Source organism: Coturnix japonica, chromosome 4, assembly GCF_001577835.2.
Source record: "Coturnix japonica isolate 7356 chromosome 4, Coturnix japonica 2.1, whole genome shotgun sequence".
In the NCBI taxonomy this organism is placed as follows: Eukaryota; Metazoa; Chordata; class Aves; order Galliformes; family Phasianidae; genus Coturnix; species Coturnix japonica.
In genome coordinates, this window is record NC_029519.1 from 3,788,990 (window position 1) to 3,813,602 (window position 24,613).

Genomic DNA, 24,613 nt, shown 5'->3' on the forward strand with positions numbered 1-24,613 from the left:
GGCACTGCTCAGGGCATGAGCAGGGGAATCTGTTGTCCTCATACAGCTGTCAAGGTATTCCTTCTGACAGGCCAAGGCATCACATCTTAAAACCCCAAAAGGGAAAGTTAACATGCTAATAACCCACGAAGGAGGACAATTCCTGCTATTAAGTTGGCCAACCAGGAGAAGTAAATTAGACGGACAAAGGTCCACAAAGTAAAATAACATAAAAGAAAATCTGGGAGGCATCACTTAAAAGCTAAAATACAGAAAGCAAGGTGAGTGGTGCTGAGCCATCAACAGAGCACATTGCACCCGGAGTCCTAAAGGCACATGCTGTGCTCCATTAGGGCAGAGGGAGATAAGGGCAAGGAGGAAACAGGGTGGTTCAGGGCTTAGCATGGGAAATGGGACGCAGCAAAAAGGCACTGAGCATGTCTGGCCCATGGTTTCTCTCTAAACTCATTAACACTTAGGAACTACATCAAGGATGTGAGAGGTAAATGGCCACAAGCCCTACAAGAGCACCAGCAAAGCCCCAGTGGGTCCATGCATACCTCACTGAGCTCAGTGACACAACAATGCTCAACCAGCTTTGTCCATCATCTGCAAAGCACCACATACAATAGCACAGCACACACCCATCCATCCCTATGCTGTCCCAGGCACCCAGAGGGCTCTTATGTCACACACATACCCCAGAAATTCCAACCCCTTTGTGAGAGCAGTAACACACACAGAACAAACTATCATCTCAACAGCCTGAAACTGAAACCAAGGATCCAAAAAGCACAACGTTCCTCATGAAAAGCAGCAAGCTGGACTCTGAATGAGGCCCAGCAGTTCCACATCAGCCCAACAGAACAGCTGCAGCCACACCAGAAATTCAGGCATATCACAGTGTTCTCGGAGTAGCTTGCAAAATCATTTCTACGCAGCAAACAGCTGCTTGGCTCCCTCTGGGGGAAAAGGCTGAATAAACACACTGGTGGTTGGGGTTACCTGGAATGCACCTGATTTTCAGGAATGCTCTCAGATTCCCTGAATGGGATCCCCAGCCAGGAAGCCCCAAGCACCCGCAGCACTCCGTTTTGGCAGCCTCAGCTCCACATGAAGCAGTACCATTGGCTAAGGTCACAATCTCAGATGCTCAAATAATTCTTTTAAAAATACATTTTGATGCTATTTTGATCCCTTCAGTGTTTCAGGCCAGTATTGCAAGTGCAGGCTAATCACCACCGGAGGTTACCGAATCAAGAAGTTATAATTAATATCTCAGCAACCCACAGCTTCCTGATTTTACTTCTATTTCTTCCCTTATGCAAATGACTTAACAGCAAAAGATGCTTTGCAAATTAGGGTTATTAAAGGAGATATAAATGTAATAATAATAATAAAAAAACAATTCCAAGTTTTATTTCCACATTTACATTCCTAAGAGACATTTTTTTCAAAAAAAAATGCTCCATTTTTATTAACCTTCCCCTCCTCCCCCCTCCATTTTATGCTGTTAATCCCACTCTTGTCTTCTCTGCTACCACCATCACAGTAAGCGCAGCCTGCACATGCCCCTCCATGTACCCACTCCACAGCCCTTGTACGTGGCTCTGCTGAGCTGCTGCTCCTTCCCTCTCTCTGTCTCACTGCAACAAAACCTGCCTGTGGCCACAGGGATTTCACAGCAGAGCACAGGGAGCTCAGTGGGGGGCGGCACATGACCACTTCTCCCCTCCATGCTTTGCACATCGACCTGAGCTGTAACACGAGCAGATGTCAGTTCTGCCAAAGGTTTCTTAAGGCAATAAGCAGTGTCCTGATCTGGATAAAAAAATGATGAGAAGTGCTGGGGAAAGGTAAGGAAGAAATGATTCACCTCTCCACGACTTCTTGCCCATTCCAGCAAACGGTGTCGTTCTGAACTGCAGAGCTGTGGTTGCAGATGTACTCAGACAAGCTGCTGTAAAAATCACTGTGAGACTTCAGCTTCATAATCAGTTCTCTGGAAGAAAGGGGAAAGAATTGGTTCTCAATCACAAGAAGAAAATATGGGGTTGACGGCGTTTAACCAGCAAAGGCAGTCAACACAGCCAAACACAACAAGAGGACAGCAGGGTACAAACAGACCACAAAGCATCAGTCTTCTCTGTGACCTCAAGAAGCATCATACATCACTGATATTCAGTCAAGGGATCTGTGCTTTTCAGGGCAGAACTGTCTCAATAGAGGGGATGCAGCAGGACCTCAGCTCAGCCCAGGCAGACCCCTTCCAGCAAAGGTCCAGAGGGGCCAGGGCATGGGTCAACCACAGGGCTCTGACAGCAGCCAGAAATAGGGCATGGGATGCAGTGGTCTTTGAGGCTTAAGTCCTTGCACCTTGCAATGGAAGAGGCAACTTGGGGGCGCTCAACAGCTGTCACTGGGAAATAACAGCAAGTCTGATTAGGTAAATGTTGCACAGAGCGTAGGAATATGAGCAGCAGGGAACTAGAGGAGGTCAGACTTGGCCTCATGACCTCCTGGCTGCACTCCAGTATATTTATCCCTCCCGGAGCAGGGATTTGCTGAGGTTCCTATGGGCTCGAGGTGTCCTCTCCAGCCGAAGCTCCCGGCTGCCAGCTGGGGGCAGACGAAACAAGGGAAAGCCCTGTGCTAGGTTTTGCAGGCGGAGGTGGAAGTATAAGCAGGGGGAACTCGAGCCCTCCCCTGGCCCAGTGCAGCGCAGTCTGCCAGCCTACCGCGGCCCATCTTCCCCTACCCATACCAATAAACAAGAGTTTGACTGGGGAACCCAAAGCCCTTACACAGGGTGGGAGCTCAGGACCAACCTCCCTGCACACATCTTTGGGCAACCACCTCCTGCAGTCACATATTGCACTGTGAGAAGGCCAGCCCGTTATACAAAGCACAAGACATGGTCTGCTGTCCCACCAGCCCTAAGCTAATTCACATCATGCCCAGCTCCACACATCCTGCATCAGGGAGAAAAGAAAGAAGAAAGCCTTCCTGGCACCTAGAGCTCTGAGCAGGGAAAGGAGAAGACAGGAGAAACTCCTCCACGTCTGCAGGTAAGAGCTCATGTGATTTGTTGCAGCAGCTCTCATTAAGCTGCTCAGTCCTCAAACAGCATATCCAACATGTCAAGACAAGGGAGGAATGCAAGTCCTGCTGCTATCTCATGGGAACCACACCAGGAATGTGGCTCTGTTGCTCTGAGCTGGTCCATCCCCAGGGTACAAGAAGGGCTGAATTTGCCCTTTTCCGCACAGATTTTTATTGTATTTACAACAACAGTAAAGGCACAGCACCTGCTTCACTTTGTAATACGCAGTGGAAGGCTGTACATATTTCTGAACTACTGTGAAAGACTGCACAGAAGTGAAATAAGGCCACTGGCCTGCACGTTGCTTCATGCAATGTTTTAGTTGACTGCCACCATTTCTACCTACAGCTATACCTGGGGGTGTATTTGGCACAACAGCGATGCTCAGGAAACCCAGAAATGGCATTTTGTGCACTCACCTCCTCCTGCTCAACAGCGTCTCTTCCTGCTCTATGTGAGTCACCTTCAGGACTTTTTTGTCAATGAAGAGGTCTTCGGGGTAATTAGTGGATCGATACTGCCTCTGCTGAGCGTGACCGCAGAGCCGGCTGACCTGGAACACATAAACACCACAGCCTGAGGGAATTTCAGGGCCATAAGTACTGAAGAAAGACAACAAATGCACACTGCTGCCTGGAGGGTTAGGAACTCTGTATGCCACCGCCTACCTCCAGCAACCTCTGAGTTCCTCAAATCACTCTCACAATGAATTTAGGACTCTATGTTAATTCTAACTTCACTTACAATGTCCCACTCCAAGGAACAAAAAAAAAAATAAAAATAAATGAGGTGAAACACACCAATGCACTTGATCTCCCTGTGAGCAGAGACCCACTTGAGTCTGACTATGAGACTTTTTAAAGATGTCACACATCTTGCCCTGGAAGGTGAAGGCACCATCCCAACAAGGATGCACACACCCAGTCTGTAGACCAAAGTGATACATGATGGACTCCCTCCCAAGCACATCCCAGTGCCCAAAAACAAACTGTTGTCATAAGGATGCAGTTCAACTCCTGAATGAGCACCCTTCTGTTGGGTTAAGCTCATGCTGGCAGGATGATGCTCAAGGTGCATCCTTCCCCAAACTCACAGCACCTCAGGGTACCACGCTCCACCTCTCCAGCCAGGCTCTTAGGAAACACCTCCCTTCAAAAGGCAAATCCTGAGCCCTCCATTCTGCAGCTCAAAGCAGCTCCACATCTGCAGAGCTCATGCTGCTGGTACCCAGGGATGAGCATCATACGTATCATTGCTAATTGAAAGAAAATCACGGCCTAAAATACAGCAAGCATTGCGGCTCCAGCTGAGTCATGCCATGGGAGGTCTTGATTAACAGGTCTCTGTTAATGACACAAATTAGGTCATTAGCATACAGATGATGATTCGGTAAGTGGCTGCAGTGGCAGGAATCCAAAAGACCTTATTAAAGTTCTCCCACATGGCCTCTGCCCCGTGACTCCCTGCCAGCTTCTTGGCACTGTTGCTGCAATACCACTGCAGGCGGGTCTGTGCCCATCTTCTTCTGCAGGATGCTGACAATGGACAGCTACCCCGCCATGGCACCACCAAGCCAACCCAATGCTAGGGAATGCCTTCTACACTGCTTAGAATCAGAATCACTGAGATTGGAAAAGACTACTAAGATTGTCCAGTATGGCTATCAACCCATCCAACCCATTAATATTTCTGCAGGACTTCTGCACGCTTAGGGAAGGCTCAAGGACCACAAAGACTCCACAGCCAACACTGATTCCACTTTCTTTAAGCCTCATCCCACCTCCAGGCTTGGAACCACATACAATACAATCCCAGCAGCATCTCATTGAGCTCCGCATCACAGCAAGGCAGCCGGCTGAACAGCCCTGAGAAGCACACAGATTGAAAGCACACCCACTGCCCAAAGCTAAGAGCATCTGATGTGCAAGAGGAGATTAATTCCATTCTATTACACCCTGCATTTGGGTGGGCAAATAAATTAGAAGTGTCACCTGTTTTGTTATCAAGAGTGGCCATTTCCTTGCTCAGAATGCCATAGGGTGCAAACTAAAAGTGAAGCCACACAGGAAGCCTGGCACTGCAGTTCCTGTCTGTTGCAATTGGACATGGAGAAATGGTTTCAAACTAAACGATGGGAGATTTATACCCAAAAAAGGAAGAAGTTTTTCCAATAAGAGTGGTGAGGCACTGGCACAGGTTGCCCAAAGAGGTGGTAGGTGCCCAAGGTCAGGGTGGATGAGCTTTAAAGCGCTGATGAAACCATGGGCATCCCTGCTCAGTGCAGGGAAGTTGGACCAGATGGCCTTTAAGGGTCCCTTCCAACAATTCTATGAGGATGTATGGGGTGCTGTGCATCTCATCCCAAAAGGTGCCCTCTGAGACAGTGGAGGAGTCAGAGATGGGATCTGCTCCAAACCCCAAAGGGGAAAGACAGGGCATGCAGACACTGAGAGACAGAGGGCACAAAATGAGCAGCAACAAAGGCTCCACCATCGCACCCACATTCCACATAGGAATGCAAAGCAGAGGAGAGATGCTGGAAAAGGTCGGTTATTTTAAGCAGCCATTTGTGATGATTCCCTTTGATTTCCCCCCAGCTCTGAAAAGCCCCCCTTCCCTCTTTGAAAGTGGCCTTTCAGCTGGCAAAGCCCATTGAACTCTGAGAGAAGAGCAAGGCCAGGATCAAGGCTTTTTTTTCCCCAAGGATGCTGAAGCACGTTGAATGGGAGAGGAGGGCCCAAGTGACAGCAGGAACAATGGCACCATCTGAGGCACCACTTCAAAAAGCAAAGCACCCGGGTGGATGGGGCCACGCAACCCTACTGCAATTTGGGCTGAGCCTCTGAGCTGAGCCTGGGCAGCACTGCAGCTTTGCAGGAGAGTGCAAGGGATAGAGCCCCAAATTGCAGCCCTCCCACAAACACAGCCCCAAAACAGGGCAGCAGATGTAATCTTGGCAAGCATGAAGTTGCAAAGTTTGGCCAGCATGTGCTGCAAGTTCTTACTTACTTATTTATTCAAGGAGCAATTGACCTTCTCAGTAAAATACCACACCAATGCGTAGCTCATCTTGCAAAGTCGCAGCCAAATGATTGTCACTTTTCAGTCAAAAATCCAGCTGGGATTTGAACATTAAGCAAAGTGAGAGATGTAGAAGTAACAGATTGCCTGCTCATTTGCAGGGGCAGGATCGTGTGCGCGTTGGAGGGGGGAAAGGCGTTCACGAGCCATCTGCTGCAGCCTGCTGGGCCACCAGTGGTCCTGGGACAACATCTCAGCAAGTCTGTTTCCATTCTTTCCCTTCTTTGCATCCCTACTGCAAATAAAACACATGGACTATGTTCCCCAAGCTCTTCTTGATCATTATTACTATTCTATCGCAAGCTTGAAATTTCAGAGGCCAGAAAATGACAATCTGAGATGGGACAAAGGGACAAACACAGAATGCAAAGCACACCCATATAATGAAGCCAATGGATCTGTGGCTTGATTGTTGTCAGAGGTATCACAAACACACACAAGTCCTTATCAGAAACATATTCAGTGTGAGAACGTTGTGGTCTTATTTCATGTCCCAGAATAGGCTTCAGCTTGAAGCATTGCACTACAGGAAATGAATAATAAAATGGCAGAGTGATTTTTAGGCAAAATGGGTTGGGCTTTTTGGTTAGTTTTTATGAGAATTAAAAATGGCTGCCAAGGCACACAACACAACATCTTCCCAGCACCCCAAACTTTCACAAGTGTCCAACACTACCACTATTTCAACAGCCTAAACTAGGTTTCCCTGCACCATCTTGTTAATAAACTTGCTAATGCCTTGATTTCATTAGCATTTTCCAAGCAAACACAATGCAACATGACACCACCTCCCATTGACCACCACACACCCCTAAATCTGCCCCACAGCCTCAGGGCAGCCCAGCCTAGGGATGTCCCCAGGGGCAGTAGGCAGCTGTCTCTCATTTCCCAGGGGCTGGGTAATGGCTCTGCCTGGGAAGGAGCATTGATCTGAGAGGAGCACAGGGAAAACCCTAATGGAGCACCATCCGCCTATCTCAGCACTCCTCCATTAATTTAAAGGTGCCAGAGGACTTGCAATAGACACATAGGAATCACAGAATGCCTTGGGCTGGAACTTGAAGCCCTGCGTACCCCCCACCAGCTCAGGCTGCCCAAGACCCCATGCAACCCAGCCTTGGGCACCCACAGCTGGGAAGCAGCACACATGTGATGCTCCACACCAATCTGAGCACCACCTCTTGGAGGTGGGAGCATTCTGAAGGTAATTTCCTAGAAGCTTTCTGGAAATATTTAAAAAAAAAAAAAAAAAAAAAAAAAAAAGCTTATCATTTCTCACTTGGAAGATGAGAGTGCACCAGATAAGTTGGGTACCTGCTGCAGGAGCTTCCCATCCAGCCCACAAGCTCTGCTCCAAAGGACAGCTTCTTGTATTTGACCTCTGCTTAAACTTTAAGTTTCCATTTGTCTTCTCTGTGAACTCTTCTGCTTACAGATTCATTCTCCAGGAAGAGACAACTTTTTTTTCCCCTCTCCCTGAAGGGGATGGCCTCATTTTTAAAGACTTCCTCCTGCAATCTTCTCCACTCTCTGCAGTTCACATATGTCATTTTATACCTATTTCTGAGTTCCCTTCGGGAGACACCGCACATTAAACTGAGAAGCGATTAACTACTGTAAGTGATTTGAACACAGCCTCGGAAAGAGCGATCTGCCACAGTAGGCAGCTTTGCTCAGAACAGACCATCAAAGACCTCAAGAATACACACTGCCTTTGGAGAACCCACAAAGCCCTGAGCATCATCCCACGCAGGATCCTACTTGAGCCACTCACTCTGAGAACAGCAGCTCCATGCCCCGGTGCTGCCTCCCCTCTCCTTGTGGCTTTTTCACAGCCCACTCTGCTAAATGTCACACACGTATCATTAGCACAATAAACAGGGGATGAAGGCGTTCTTTATCTTCAAAGTCACCATAAAAGTGAACCTGAAGTCTATTACTCAAGCGCTGCAACAGAAATCAGCTTAATTAAATTCTAAAGGGCTTAAAACAAAATATACATTGCGATGATGTGGGATAGAACATAAACTTTTTAATAGTAGTAACCAAGCCCGTTTGCCATTTCTACAGGTGTAATAAAAATGCTAATATATGTTAATGTTTAGTCTGTGGTTAATGTTTTGTCTTGTTAATTTCCCCAGGGCTTTTACTACTGATTTAAATCTGCCACAGTGCTGGAGTGATTGCACTGCTTCCACGGGCTGTGGCCCACTCTCAAACCCATTCTGATTAAACAGAAGTGAATAAACATTTAGCTCGGACGAACGTCCTTATTCTATGCCTGTAATTGTTATATACATCTTGTCAGGAGGATGTGAAAGAGAATTCCCCACTCCTTCACTCTTCTCACAGCAAAAGATATGATTATGGGCATAACAGTGAATCTACAGCCCTTCATTTTCAGAAGTACATCGTTATGAAGTAAGTAATGACCACTGTGGTTTCACACGCTTGAGCAGGAATGCAGTGTGACAACATAGATGTCTTCTGCATACATTTCTCTAACATTCCCCATTAATAGAGCGCTGCTGTTAATCAACCCTGTTGCATTACGACCCATGATTCAGACATCACTTTGCAGGGATTACATAAAACAGCCTTCTGACCAAGCAGCCGGAGCAGCAGGGGTGGCAGGGAGCGACCTGCCCTCCACGCTGAGCAGAGCACTGTTCAATAATGCATTCCCTTTAAATAATGCAGCACTATAACGTGTAAGATGCACACAAACACTAATGCTTAGAATAACAGTGCCTGTCACACCAGGGCAGGCAGCGCTGGGGGACCCCTGCAGTGCATTACCAGGGGGCTGTCACCACTAAAGCCCAGTGGACCTCAGAGGCATTGAGTATGGATTGGTAAGAAGGAAACAGTGCCACACAATTCAGTTTTCACAGCATCCTCCAGTCGGAGCAGAGTGCCACAAGATGCTTTGCAGAGACTCAGTGCTGCAGCTGGAGGGTGGGTGTTTGGGAGGACCCACCTGCACCCAGGCTCAAACAGTGGGCTGCCAAGGCATTCCCATTGCAGCATGGCACCCCATTCCCAGCAGCACCCAACATACATAAACCAGCACAACTCACCCAGCTCCCACCCGCACTGACCCAGCTCCTCTGCTGCACCGATGCCCTTTTGCTCAAAGGAGCCATGACCTCTGTTGGAGCAGAGCCTTTCAAATGTGCATAAAATAACGCAAACAAGATGTTCCTCCTTTCTAGCACCGCCAGTACGCAGCATTTAATCCACCAGAAAAAGCTGCTTTGTGTTTAAGCAAAAGGCTGTTTATTGTTATTTATAGGTAGAGAGGAAGTTGGACTAAATGATCACAGTTGTTCCTTCTGCATTTATAATCTATGACATGCAATTAAAGCACAACTTTTGAAGTCAGCGTTTCCCTCCAGTGCTTTGTTCATTCCACGTTTAACACAAAACAGAGTATTTGTTTCTTCTGGGCAGACCTGGGCAGCAGACCACAGGGCACGCACCGGAGTCCCAGCACAGCTAACAGTAGGAACCAGTCAAGCACAAAACACATTGGCTTCATTTGCAGCACACACTGATGCAGTTTTCCCAAGTGGAGACATTTCCTGGAACAGGGCCCCATTGCACATTAACATACCCGTTATGTTAAGTCAGATCCATGCAATATGATGTTTTTTAGACAACCAAGCCTCAGTTTTATTCCTGGAAAGAGGAGCAGAACTGACTGAATGATGAGAACACAGCAAAGAGAAAACACAACAACAACAAAAAAAAAACAACACAGAGGAGTAAGTCAGGACAAAGTCATGCTGAGGAGCAAAACTCACTGTGCACACTATTACGCTCATTCCACTTCTGCTGCATGACCCAGCAAGGCCCTCCTGTTGCAGAGAGGGTTACTTTCTCCAACTCAACAGGCTGAGAGGCAAAACAAGGAAGTGGTTTGAGGGATGTCCAGTTTCCACCAAGAACATCCCCAAGTTCCTTTCTGCATCTCTGCCTGTTGCATGGCCACCAACACTGGTGAGAAACAGCACAGGGCACAGACAGAATCATTAAGGGTGGAAAAGGCAGATCTAAGATCGCCGTGTCCAACCCAGCCCATCCTACCGTGCCCATAACCACATCCCTCAGTGCCACATCTCCACACTTCCTGCAAGATGAAGGCTCAAGACATGGAAGGTGCATTTGCTGTTTTCCTTCACTCTGTTAATAGGTTTCCTTTGCAGATTTCTGTGGATTTTAATATTGCACTGGGTTCTGGGGGCTTTATTTTGTTTGGTTTTTTTGCCTGCAGCACTACAGAAAGGAACAATCAGAGAAATTAATTCCTAGAAGCTTAATTTGCAGAGGAAAAACAGATATCTGCCATCAGCCTGGAACATAAGGCAGCAACCTGGAGACAGCCTGGCAGAGGTTATTTAAGAGCAGCAGTGTCAGCTGGGTTGCAAATGTGGTCAATATCCACTGGTCCAACTTGCTCCCTACAGCCTCGAGCAGCAATTCAATTATTCTTTGAGAAATACATTGTTGAATAATTAAAAAGTTACTGCATGACATTTTTTCTTTAACCAGACTGATTCAATTTGGGAAGTATAAAGCCATTATAATGTGTCAGCTAGCAATTAGCTACTGTACACTGTTTGTTCTTGAATATAATCTTTGGGTAGAAGGGTAATATTCTCGGAAACGCAGCATTAACTTGTTTCTCAATGACTTTAATATGGCTCTTTTCAAATTACTGCTCATAAAATCTCAGGGAAGAAAAATCTACTGATGATATCCCATCTCCTTAATTAGTTCTCTTTCTATCAGGAATCCAATAGCAAGTATAATATTTATATAAAACAGAGCATGCCAGGCTTACTGCTAACACTGCTTAAACTGGTGATATCAAAGCAGGTAACAAAGAACAGCCATTCCATAATCCACGAGGGTTTGTGTTCACAGGTATATGCAGCTTCTCAGATCTGTACTTCAATGAACTCTTGCACCAAATCCCAAAAGGTTCTGGGAGCACTTTTTGCTACGAAACACCACTCTGTGAAGGGGCAATGGAGCTGTGCAGAAAACCCTTCCAACCCCAAACCACCCAGTGCCCCCCAGCCGTCCCTAACAGGGGGCCATAACCCCATTGCCTGTAACTCTCCCATAGGAAGGACCCCAGCAGCCACCTCTCCCGTTCTCAATACCTCCTTCAGCTAAAGCAACCAGGCTGGAGGCACCAAAGCTCACCAGAGGTTTTTAAGCTGCTCAGCATCTCCTGCTAAGTAATAACAAGCACTGGATTTTCACCTGAGCTCAGAGCACCACCAGGATGTGCTATGGGGGCATAGGAGCCTCCCCAGGAGCACCTCCCAGCCCAGGGGTGCACAAGGCTGTGCCCACAGCCACAGTGCAGCCTCCTGGGGCAAAGCCTGCAACAGAAATGCAGTAATTGTTAATGGCAGAAAGTGGTAAAAATCACTCAGCACAGCAGGGATGTGTTGCGGTAACATTAATCCATCCAAGGCCAATGAAGTGCTCAGGAAGGCCCTGTGTTCTTTCATCCCTCACCAAGAGCTTGTTATTCATCTTTTGATTTCTTAGTTTTGAAGCTACTGGATCCACATTAATTTTTCCTTTTTTTTTTTCCTTTTCCCCTTTCCTGACAGCAAGTTCTGTCTAATCCAATTAAAGGTCAGCACAAGATAATTTACCCAAAACATGGCAGACAAGGTAAAAAGACTCCTATTAGATTTTTACCCGTGATAAAGGAATTACACTCTTCCTGAAGACAAATCAGGCTTATTGAAAATGTAAATCATTATAAACATCTCTATAGAAAATATCTTCAGGGCTTTTTCTTAGACTTTGTTGTAACACATCTTGCTCTTACATGCACTGTGGTTAGTACAATTGAATTACAGAGTGACTTACAGCAGTAGATTAGGTTCTGCTTGATTGAGAATATCTTTATAATGGAAATCGGTGTGCACTTTTAACCTTGTTACAATGCTGCCTTATATGTCTGATTAATATATTAAAGTGGCTCATTCCACAATAGGCTGTTTGCAGACAAGTGGGATGAATCTGATTCTTATCACAACACCTTTTTACTAATGTTGACAAACCAGTGGCTACAATTCAATCACCAGAAGCAAATTCCAATCAATTCATATCCAATGATTCCAAAACAAGGGGGAAAAAAGCACTGGATTGGAACAGATCAAATAATTTCACTGCACTTCTGCATGTCATCTTCACTTTTTACTCATTTTGCAAGCTTTCACAACTCAGAGATACAAACTCTGCAACAGACTCCCAGTAGAAGGGGATGCACTTTCTGGTTTTTAAGCAGTGACATACAACGAGCAATGGGCTCACATGGGATAGCAAGAAAAATGTCTTATGAGAAAGAGTGGTGCTGCAGTGGCACAGCTGTGCAGGACATGGTGGGATCACTGTCCCCAGAGGTGCTCCAGAACCATGGAGACATGGCACTGAGGGATGTGCCTATGGGCAAGGTGGGGTGGGCTGGGGTTGGACTTGGAGATGCTAGAAGTCTTTTCCAACATGCATGATTCTTTAATTCAGAGCAGTTCTTGCCATGCCAAACCTTTTGGTCCCATCTGTTCCGAGCTCCTGGCACCATTTTGCAACTGCTGATAGTCAGAGCCACCCCAGTGTCACAGCCCTCAGTCCCCACCACCCTCAGGCAGCTCCCTGCTTCCTGGGCTGTTCACACAGAGGAATGATGATGGAAACAGCCAGTGCAGACCACTGAAACAGCAGAAGAAGTAGCTGCTTTCTGATGCTCTGGAGGGCAGTTGCATGAGGTTGATTTGTACCATGACACAGATCAATATGTGCTATCCAAGACTTAATAAGTTTCAGAGAGAAGTAACTTAGTCGTCCCCAAATTATCATCAGAAACCACTAGGCTCACTCACTTCATCCCTCTCAAGTCAGTGCCTAAGAGCATCGTCTCTACCACAGAGAAAGAGAATTAGGTGTGAAAATTGATTAGGTTGGAAAGATATACCTGCATAAAGAATCGCTACATTCACCAGCTGCTGGTTGGATTTTTCTTTTTTCTCCTCTTCAAACAGAAATAACTCTGCCACAGTGGCTGCAGGCAGCTTTCTGCAGCCTCTCACTCAAATGAACCTTTCACAGAATAATGCAGTTAGCAGCAAGCTTCACCCTCATGCATACATCTGAGAGCAGGACCTGCACCCTCAGGGACTTATTAATGGGGGAACCCAACAGGAAGAGATGGAGAAGGGCTCTGGCTTGCTCTGCAGCAATGCAAAGAGGCCAACAGGACAGCTTGGACAGCAGTGGACAGCTGAAATATTGGCCTCATCTCTTTGCAATTTTCTTCCAGTTAAACATATTGGTAGATGGTATCTTCCGTGCCCAGTACCTCAAAGCTACTTTATAATAAGATGTAAAAATGATACAACACACCGCTCTGAGCACATACTGCACACTGGCAGAGAATTCAAAATGAAGCAGAGTACTCATTGCAACCCAGAACCTCATTTTCTGCATTGCAAAACAAAATGCTGCTGCTGTGCATGGGTGGCTCTGGGCACTATTTCTGCTCTGCAGAGGACCACTCTTAAGTTTTTGTTTTGTTCTTGGTACATTCATCAGCATTGCTAATGCTAATGGGGGAGTTGGTTACAGTCATAAGGCAGCAGCACTCACAGGAGTTACTGTCACTGGAAGTAAACTCAGAGCAGTCAGCATGAAGGATGTCCCAGGAATGACCTCAGATGGAGTTCCTGGTGGAAGCTGCAGTCATGGATCATGAGGCCAGAAGAGAGTTTTAGCACAAAAGCATACCTGGATGGGTATTTGTGAGCACGAGCCTGACACTGGGAGGCTGAGTAAGTATACAGCCTCTGTAATGGAAATGGAACAGAATACACTTTGCAGAAATTCTGGATGAGAAGTGAGTGGGTTGTGCCCATGGGGGTGATCCTTGGGTATTCCCTCTCTGTTGAAACAAAGACATCCAATCACCTTCGACAAAGGCAGCTCCCTAATTCCCCATTTAGCATAGAGGGCACTGTTTTGTCGTCCATATGGACGTTACTGACAGAGCTAAATACAAAGCGATGCAAGTCATGCTGTAGAAGCAAATTCCTGAGGGCCAGTGCATTTTGCCATGCTCCAGCACAAGCATCCTTCCGGTAAACTAAATGAGGATCCCAGAAAGAGTTCAAAGCACAAAACTGGCTTGACTGAGAAGGGACGATGAGGAGGTTCAGTGTAACACTCAAGCTGGGACCTCACTTCCAGTGCTCCGGACCATGGGGAGGAGGCAGTTCCCACAGCCAGTGCTTCTCACAGGTGGCAGAAGCCTCAAGACACCCAGAGGGGTTTTTCTGACACCGTGATCTTCAGTTCAGCCTGAAACTCATTTTTTCCCCACCTCAAATCCAATTATTTCAAGACCTTGCATTATGTCCTTGACTATTAACATTTATTGTAAAATGAGAGCTTGAAACTTCAAAGCCTAAAGCCCAGAACTCAAGCAGCAGAGATACTCAACACCCCCCTCCCCCCACAATAGACTCTGGCTTGGATGCCATGAGCACCAGCTCTCTCCTTTCTAACATCCCAAAACCAGGAAAGAGGAGTGAGAAACAGGGCTCCGTGCAGTGAAGAAAGCAGGGTAATACTGCACAGCTGCATACCACCACTTCCAACAGTTAGGACAGTTTTCCTCTGCCAGCTCTTAGCACTGATGTCAGGGCATGGCAGAACTAAATAGACATCTAAACATTTGGGGAAAAACCAGTTGCACAGCAACAAAGCATCCCCTCCACTCAAACAAGAAGCAGGCCAAGTCCCAGTATGCACACACAGGTACACAGAGCTGTTAATTAACCTGCACAAATCTGTGCGCTTCTGACTTAAGCTGAGAAAAGATGCAGGGTATCCCACCACATGCATCGTGTTCATGCCATGCCCAACACAGCATCTAAAATGAAGTCAAGCCGGGCTCAGTGGGTGCCCTATGCTATCCCCTCCCATAAAATGCAGCAGCCTTAGAAAGCTCTTTTCACAGCACAGACCATAAAGTTGCCACCAGCTGTGTGATCTGCCTCTGTCTGAAGTCCATGAAAAGATTCGTGTGAGCTTCGGTGTGAAGTTGGGTTTGGCATCAAGCACATTGTCAAAGGATGCTCCCCATGCTGCACAGGGGGGAAGGGGAGGGTGGGGGCACTGCCAGCAGCCACCTACTACTTTTAATTAAAAAAAGCTTCACTGCAAATTCCACTGAAATGCCACAGCATGCCAGAGGCTACAACACATCCAGTTAAAAGAACAGAGGAAAAAGCAATAAAAAAGGGAAAAAAAATAGAAAAGCTTACAAATAGAAGCAAAATCAACCGCTACTTTAAATAAAAGCCACGTTGACATCTAATGGCATCTCCTCCTACTCCACTATGACCATGTGTGCTGCATCCACCTAGCGGCTCTGCACAGCTCCGTGCTGCATCCACCACAGACAGACCCAATTAGGTGATAAACTCCCCCAGAGCCTCACTTTGCCCTCAGCATGGGCAGGAGGTACAGCAGCACACTGCTGTGCCCATGAGAACATAGGCGAGGCTGACCAACGTGAGGTACACTGCATCCTCTAGAGGCAAAGCTTTGTTAGCAGCAAGTTAATTAATAGCATAGCTGTAATGAGCTTCTTCCCTAGGGCAGGCAAGGCATACAGTTTTCAATGGGTTGAGAATAACCTCTGAGCTTCACTCCTGCCAAAGGACAAGTGGTGGCCAAGAGCACCCACGCCAAAGTCACTCCCACGAGCAAGATACAGACTCATAATTCTTGTCATTACTCATTTAGCACCAGTCAAGCCACCAGCAACATGGGGATGCATAGATCCAAATCAGGTCAGTGCGTTGCCATACGCTCCCCCAGCTATCAGAAAATCACCACTATCTGAATCTCCTCAGCATAATACACCCAGGGAATTTTCAAAGGATCTTTTTGCTGATACAGTCCTTGATGACCAGGTTCATTTCCACCCTGCAGCAGAACAAACACCTGCTTGGCCCCTCATCAGGCACATCATACTGCATATCACAAGATGGGTAACAAAAGCATGCAATGAATGCACCTTGGGATAGCTGAGCAGCCCTGGGCTTACTGAAATCCACACCTCATTGTATTTAGCTTTAAGCAAAAAAAGGGAGCTGGCCACCAGCATTAGGAGAGCAGCCAGAGGATTAAACTTTTCTGATAACGAAACTGAAAATGCAGAGGCAGCGCACCCAGCTGCCCATCCCATAGCTGTGCTGCATTAAAAGTACAAAGAAACCCATCTCAGCATCTCAAAGGGAATAACTCTGCAAACCACACTGTCATTTCAAAGCTTTCCTCTGAAGCCTCTTCCCAGCCCCAGCACAGAAAGAAATCCATTAGAAGATAGGAAAACATCGCAGGGCTCCCTGCTGCCACCTCACCATTGCAGCCTCCAGTCAGTTGCCTCTAGCAAAAGCACACACCATACCCACCCCAATGGGAACTGAATAACTGGGTATGGAGACAGGGCATTTCCATCCCTGCCAAAAGCTCCCTTACTTACATACCCTTGAACTTCACTCCTGTGCATGGGCAGGTGCTTCTGACAGAGCTGTGTTGACTGTGAGGGGAGCAGCAGAGACTCAGCAGCAATATCAGCCCATGGATTTGTACTTCCACCCAGAAATGCAATCTGATATATTTCTGAGTGGTAGGTTTGCTGGTGTTTTACATGATTTGCTGTGAGCTCATAGAACTATCCAGAAAGATCTCACGTTCCTTTGCAACCTGCTCCCATTCCTAGATTCAGTTGTGCTACAAACATTACTATGTTCACACCCAACCTCAATTATACCAGCAGGTAAATCTCCCAGACGTACAGTGTAATGCAGATGGCAAAGCTGAAATCCAAATCCTTCTCTCTGATGACTTACACCAACTCAGGGTGTAGGAGATGGCTGAAGTCTCACCCCCAGCCACCAACCTATTTCCACAGGGGTCTCACCAGGATACAAGCTGCCTCTTGCTCACTCTGCTATGATGGGTCCAAAACCCCATTGAGTTACAGGAAGGAGAAAAAGCACTGGGGAAAAATATTGACGCAGACAACTGTCTGTCTGTGCTGAGTCAATAATCTTCACCTCAACTCTGCAACCTTACAAAATAAAACTGCAACGCTGGCTTCAGGTAGAGGACCCCAGAGGATGTCAGCTGTGTGACACCCAGACTTACTGTCTCTGATGCTGGTGTGGATGTTAGATATTTCATGAAGTTTATTTGTGCTGTGTTGGATTGTCTTTGTTTGTGGTAGGAAGCTGATGGTGATTACATTCATGGTTAAAGCAGCAACAAGACAGGGAAGCACCAGGCATGTTTTCAACACAGACCCAAAACACTGGGAAGAAGTGGTGCCATAAGAGCTATACCAAAAGACAGACAAGGGAGGCAATGCTTAAGTTTAAGCTATCATTCCTATGGGCATGGAAGTTTTCCATAATTACAGAGGAATTTTGTGACAAATAACCTGCCCTCATGGCTCATAACATACAGCGAGTTCTACTCTGCCTACAGAAACTTTCATGCCAAGGTCAGAAATAAAGCGAGCTGAAACAACAAGCCAGCACAAGAGCAAAGCCCCATGTTTTCAAAGAAAATTCCTGTGGCATTTTAGGCTTTGATATGACAGTGGTGCCTAAAGCCAATCATATTTACAGGATAACAGTAAATACAACTGTTTGCTTCCAGGTATATTCTTTGAAACTCAATATGTACCAATAAGTTTAACAGAGAAACTTTCATTCCAGCACAGCTACAAGAAATTGCATTCTATCACTTAAGGGCAGAGATGTATGTCTCAGATCCCAGCTGAGATGTGTTAGAGCTGCCAGCTCCTCCATCACTACCCCATTCCTCTCTGAGCAGCTCATAGCTCAATTCTAAGAAGTCACTCTGGGCTCTGGTTGACACAAGAGTTTTAGCTGAGCCACAGCAGTACTTCAGGCTTTAAAAACCCCAGTGACCATTCTCTTTAAGTGACAATTGCTAGACACTTGGTTTGCTCGCCTTGAAGTTTCCCCTCTGCTCTGCTATAACTCAGAAACATCTCTAGAAGAGATGACAGAATCACCACAAGTATTAAATAATCAAGAGGAGCTACATTTAAGTACCTAACTATAGATGGTACTGATGAATTCAAACTGCTCTATCAATCAAATATGAAAGCAACGAATGGTTTTACAATGCTCAGTGGCTTTGTGTTGTTGCTTTTTTTTTTTTAAAATCATAAAGTCAGACAGTTTATATACTGATTTGGCAAAGGATGGACATGTACTGCCTCTACTGCCATTGCTTGCTGTGAATTTAGCAGTGCACTGTGTACTCATCCTCCCACAAACACATCCTCAGCCAACAGATCAAGGTCTCAATGTTTGGCAATGTAAGTGACTGCCATGTCCAAAAATGCATGCTTAACACTGTGCCACTAGAAGTACCAGAGAGGAAACACTGGAATCACTCTAGGATCACACAACAACACAGACTTCTGGTGCACACACAAGTGCAACACCCCAGAGATTTGGTCCCTCTGAAACCACCAAAGTGCCACCACAAAAATCTATGGGTTGTGAAATAATGTGGTGACACATCTCAGGCCACCACCAAGCAAATGTGGCACAGAAAACAGCAGAAAAGAGAGCTGCTGGCTGAATGCCACAGAGCTCGAAATCCATAATCCGATACATTTCCAAAGCCCTAAAAAGATAAGAGTTATTTACAGTGCAAGTACTATGATGACCTACATAAACACAGATCTTTTGTAAACAGGAGCCAAGAATGACAGGAACAAGCAGCTAACAGGGAAACATGATAGATTCTAATCATCACTGGCTTTAAGCAAAGCATAACACCTTTGCCCCCATCCCCAGCTCCACATTACCTACATAGATCAATCAGCTATGTCTCAAGAAAGCCTCCTCTGCAAAATAAACATTACGTTACCATGTTCCTTTTGTCCTTGGTGTTCAATCAGAACAGCAGTATTTCCTAAACAAGAAAGCCTCAGTTTCAGAGGAGGTTCAGAAATTCACACAGAGCGCTTTTAAAACATCAGGTCTCTCCTAATGAGTAGTAAATAACCTCAGCCCTGGGATTAAACACAGCCCATGACCAGAACGAGTTACCCAAATGAGGAAAACCAGACCTCCTTGAGTACAGTGGAAAGCACAGATGAGAAACATGGTTCACCTGTGCTCCCTGGGCCAATCACACAACTTCACCAGGTGTTCAATCACCAGTTCAAGCCCTGACCTAATAGTTTCCCCACAGCTGACCATTCTAACCTTACTGATTCTGTGATTCTGATGCCCAGTCCCCTCAAACAACAGTTTCAAGTGCTCTGAAAAGTTTTAAAACAGAGAACTGAGATGAAAGGAGAATGGAGTCGGAAATCTGAGCCCTTGGGGACTGTTGGTTGTAGGAAAGGGGTAGCTTGGTTTCAGTACACAGGAAGCAGGAGCACAGAAAACCAACTCACAGTTGCTGAGATCTTTCCTCCGTTCTTCTGCACGTAGATGATGGCATCCCGCACCAGGGAGAAGAGGTTCAGGAGGACATGCTCCATGTCATAGACACCACGCATGCCCTTGGTCAACCCCTCCAAGGAGCTGATGTAATCTCTCCAGTGACGGTCAATCTCACCAACCCCTGCCAGGCACCCATACGTCACCGCACTGCAGTACCCAGCGCAGGGCTTGGCCAGGAGCAGGCCCTGGCAGTGTGAGCAGTACCACATCTTGAGCAGCGCCCGCCCGCACTCCTTGCTGAGCTTCAGGTGGTCAGTGGTGTTTATCACCTCAATCCCCAGGTTGAGTGCCTGCAGAAAGACCCGCGTGGCCTGCAGCGACTTGGACACCTGCGTCATCATCATCTTCGGGTAGTTACCAAAGGCCTTGAGGTCTCTCCTGGCTGCCCGCAGGCATTCAGTCATTTCCACTGAGGGATCCGGGAAGCCAGGATTGATCAAGTGGGAGTAGACCAAAGGAAATAAACTATCAAAAAATTCATTTATCATGTCATTAACGCTGATGTCAGAGCCCAATATGTACAGCGAGACATCCGTGAAAAGTTCTCCAACAAACTTAAGAGCTCTGGGCCCCATGCTCTTGTAGTGGTTCCTAAACATGCTGTTGGTGAAGTTCCTCGCGTGCCGCACTACGATCTCAAAGGCTTCTGCAAAACAAAATGAAACAGGTGATTAGAAAATGAGCTTGGAAACAGGGAGGATAACTTCAGGTCCCATCGCTGCTGCAGAGACTGCTCCCACTGCAATCATCATCAGCCATTTGGATATTAGGAAACATTCATTCTCAGAAAGAGTGGTGATGCAGTGGCACAGCTGCACAGGGAGTGCTGGGGTCACCATCCCTGGAGGTGTTCCAGAACTGTGGGGATGTGGCACTGAGGGATGTGGGGATGAGCATGGTTGAGGTTGGACCTGGGGATCCTGGAGGTCTTTTTCCAGCCTTAATGATTCTGTGATCCTACGATTTCCAGGGGAATGCCCACATCCTTTAAGCATGAGCTGCATTTCAAAACTGCAAAAACAAGGATCTAGTTAACATTTCAGTTTTCAAAGAAAATATTGATCCAAGAAAAGGGCTAGACTGCAATCTCGCTCTCTCCCTCTACCATATTGATTTGAAATTAACAGGAATTCTATCTTCAGACAATTTAAGACAGAGATAAATGTTTGACAATCTACACAGTATTCAAAATCAGGAAAGAGTAAACACCGATGTTCCATTACGAAAAGTAAAACATGTAGGAGTTTAATCACAAAGGAGATTTGGACCCAGCCAGTAGCACCACATGTTCTCATGCCACTTGAAAGCCCTCTGCAGCTCCTCAACTCTCCTGAATCCACATTTTACCCACCCTGGGCACAGCAGCTCTGTGGCCCATAGCAATGCTGAGCATCCAAGCCCACAGGTCGCTGACACCCCACAGTGCAGCTGCTCTCAGCCATGTCACTGTGGAAACATGCACCCAGGCTCGATTTGCATGGAAATTATCCATGTTCAATAATTAAAGGGCGTGTTTAATTTTTAAAGCCATAAGTTTCATTTTTTTCTTTCTCTTTGTTAAGTCAGAGATGCAGCTGTGTGTGGTCTGACTCCTCCAAGTAGGGGCCCGGGATCAGCACAGCCACAGGCAGTGCTGGGTCCCCAACAGCCCCAAGGCCACCAGGACACCCCCAGGACTCCACACTGCTTCCACCAGGCACACAGGGACCACAGTTCCCCACTGTCTCCCATACCAGCGTGTAGAAAGCTACGCTGTGAGCACCGATTGGAACAGAAATGACCAAACACTGCCATTCAGACCACATTTCCACCCTCCTGGTTCCAGCAACCCAACCAAAGCAGCAGTAGGAATGCAGATTCTGGCTGCTCCGCTATAGAAAGTTTTAAAGCCAAAAAAAAAAAAAAAAAAAAGTTTCTTTAAATAGGACACAGGGATTATGAAACTTTTTTTCTCCTTTATCCTCAAGAGCACCAGAATAGCTTTTGCCTGAACAAAGAGCACAAAGCACTTTCTGGGGCAGCGTTTTTAACAGTGCTGGGATTCTCATGCTGTGCTCACGGCTCGACTTTAACCTCCTCTCTGTGAGTTCCCTTAGAAAAAGTCATCCCCTCTTCCCTCTCCTTGCTCCTCTGTGCTTTGCAAGTTAGCATCAGAGCTGAGAGACCCTTCGCTGATTAGAAAAAGATTCCAGGCTCCAATTCAAGTCTCCTACAGAGAGGGATGCTGCAGAAAGGAACCAAGAGCAGTGTGCATCAGAGCAGCACGCACACACGGTCCCACTGCTTCAAGGGTCATGACACACACATCGTTTTTCTCATCAAGCTGCCTGAGAGTGCCTATTTCGTGCGCCTCAGAGCCTTTGCATATACCCATTAGAGAGCGCAACAGGCACAACAAAGGCACACGGAGCCTCCTGCTGCCTCGCTAATAGATGTGAGAAATAATACAACTTGGTCCCCCAAAAAAGTCTCCCAGATCCAAAATATCTCACCCTCAACTCCTCTGGTGTTTGCTACAAGAGCACTAAAACCCAGGCACCGGGCACAACCCAGGGCCGTGCTGTGAGCGCTTCAAAGCAGGGAAGTGTGTGGGTCAGCCCCCGTGCTCAGGGCTTTGCTACTGGGAAAAACTCATAGCACGGCACTCCTGCAGCCCAGATTGCTGGGGGACAATTCAGGCTTTTATTTCTTCTTCTTTCTTTTTCATTTCAAGGATATTTTCAAAGCCAGCCATTTAAAGAAGCCAGCCCTCAGCTCTTGCTGAAGCAGAGCAAATATCCTGACAGCAGTGATGGGGCGCGCTGGCAGACTTGCACCCATCTTCCAGCACTCAGAGCAGCACACGATTCACATGTTTCTGCCTCTATCACTGTAGCCATGCACACACAACAGAGCTCAACCACACTGTTCTGCCCCAGGGTGGGAGGCAATGGACTCAACTGAGTGAAATGGTGCAGGACATGAGGCAGGGCACCCCCAGCTGCAAACCTCCATAGCTGTGCTGTACATCTGGTGATGAGCTCTGGCAGGGGTGGTTTATCAGGGCTCACAAAGGATGCATAAAACAGTGAAACCTTTACTCCAGGATGCATTTATCAAGCAACAACTGAAAAGTGTGAGTTCTTATTATTGTTTCAGCAGGGATGCCCTCAAGCACCTGGGGGCGAATTGCAATGGTCAAGAAGAAAGGACGATGTTGTGTCACCATCACATTGGCACATATGGGCAGGTGCCATCTCCACCAGGATTCTGTGGCACGTGAATTCATATATTCCTAATTCAATCAGGTTAAGTCCCTAACTTCAGGTCTAGGGTTTCAGATGGTCAAGAGTCTCATACGTTTAAAATAAATGCTCAGCCACAAAAAAAAAAACAACCAACCATGCCACACACACTTCAGCATTCACAGATGGAAATTCCAGTGTTCATCAAGAAAATCCCCCAACTTTTGCTTTTTTGTAAGCTCGCCAAGATGTTTTCTGACATGGCAATTGCTGTGGTACTGCTGGGAAACTGAGAAAGCAGCCATAGGCATCCATGTGTGAGTGAGGTCTGGAGAGGGAAATACTTCTAATACCTCATGGCAGCAGCCTGTATTCCTGAAAGACACACAAAGGAGCTCACCAAGAGAGAAACAACTGTTTGCAATAATGGCCTGGCTGCCACAGGCACTGCTGGTGAGACGAACTGCGAGTCATTTTTCAAACAGCAGGTAATATTTATTTACAAACTTGGAAAAGGTTCGCAGTATATCGAGCAGAAAGGAAACAAAACCCAAGAGTTTTTCCCCTGGCAGCAATAAGAGCAGACTCCAGATTTGCTCCTTTATGATTTACACTACTGTGCGAGTTTTTTAACAACATTATCTGGAGACAAAACCTCTTCTAGGCAGCATAATTACTTTTGTCTGTAGCATTACAAAGCCCATCTGATGGTGCCACTGCTGCTCTTACAAGGTTTGTTTCTCTGAACGCATTTGGAGCTTAGGAAATGGGTTTTTTGCCCCTCAACTATGAGACAGCCTTTTGGATTACTTTTGCAATGCTGTCATGATAAAATTTATGGACTCGAGCTCCCAAGGATTATGAGATCAGCTTCAAAGCATTTGTAATAGAAATTAAAACAGTTTAATTATTCTGCCTTCCCACATTTAAGCCATCAGGGCTCACATATTCTCCCTCTGCTCCATCACCATTAGAGCAAAGAGGAGAGGTCTGTGTCCATTCTCCAGATCAGAGGGATCTCCTTCCCCCCATGGGAGCCAAGGTAGATGTTTCTAAAGGCAGAGCTGCTCGCCAGCCAAAGCTGTACCATTTTGCTCATCAGCAAGCATCTTCTCCTAATTATCTGTGCCCATCAAAATGCCAGGCTCGAAACCTATTTATTTTAATTGTATGGCTTATTTAGTGCCCTGGCATTTAGAAATACACTCCCTGAAGTTTTTCACAAAAATACTGCATGCTAACTCCTCATTAGACCCACTCGAAATGCCTCGAGAACACTCTCCCATTACACTCTAGGTAGCTGTCTGACTGCTGAGCAATGAGTCACACCGAGCTCACCCGTTTATTATTTATATCCTGCATACAAAACACTTCATGTCAGGGCTCTGAGGTGCCATTCTCCATGTGGGCTTCCCAAGAACTCCCAGCATAGACCACTTGACAAATAACTCCTCAAAGGAGAAGTCTTTCCAGGAGCTTTGTGATTGAGCATGCATCTGCAGCCCTGTTGATTAAATATGAGTTGCACATCTATTGTATAATTTGTTTTTCGGAGCATCAAGTAATATTCTGCTTTGTGCCTTGACAGATGTGCGAATGCTTAAGAGATTCTTGAAAATTTAATAAAGACAAAG

At 46.4% G+C, this 24,613-nt stretch overlaps 1 protein-coding gene across 2 annotated transcripts in view; it reads right to left on the reverse strand.

Moving 5' to 3' along the window:
- The window catches only part of GPC3 (glypican 3), a 110,895-nt gene that overhangs the window by 44,963 nt on the left and 41,319 nt on the right, over positions 1-24,613 (reverse strand). For both annotated transcript variants that reach the window (XM_015860426.2, XM_015860427.1), the window contains exons 3-5: positions 19,707-20,401; positions 3,502-3,635; positions 1,856-1,981 (exon numbers count right to left, since the gene is read on the reverse strand). In XM_015860426.2, coding sequence (XP_015715912.1) covers positions 1,856-1,981; positions 3,502-3,635; positions 19,707-20,401 — 955 coding nt within the window. The remainder of the gene's footprint in view (positions 1-1,855; positions 1,982-3,501; positions 3,636-19,706; positions 20,402-24,613) is intronic.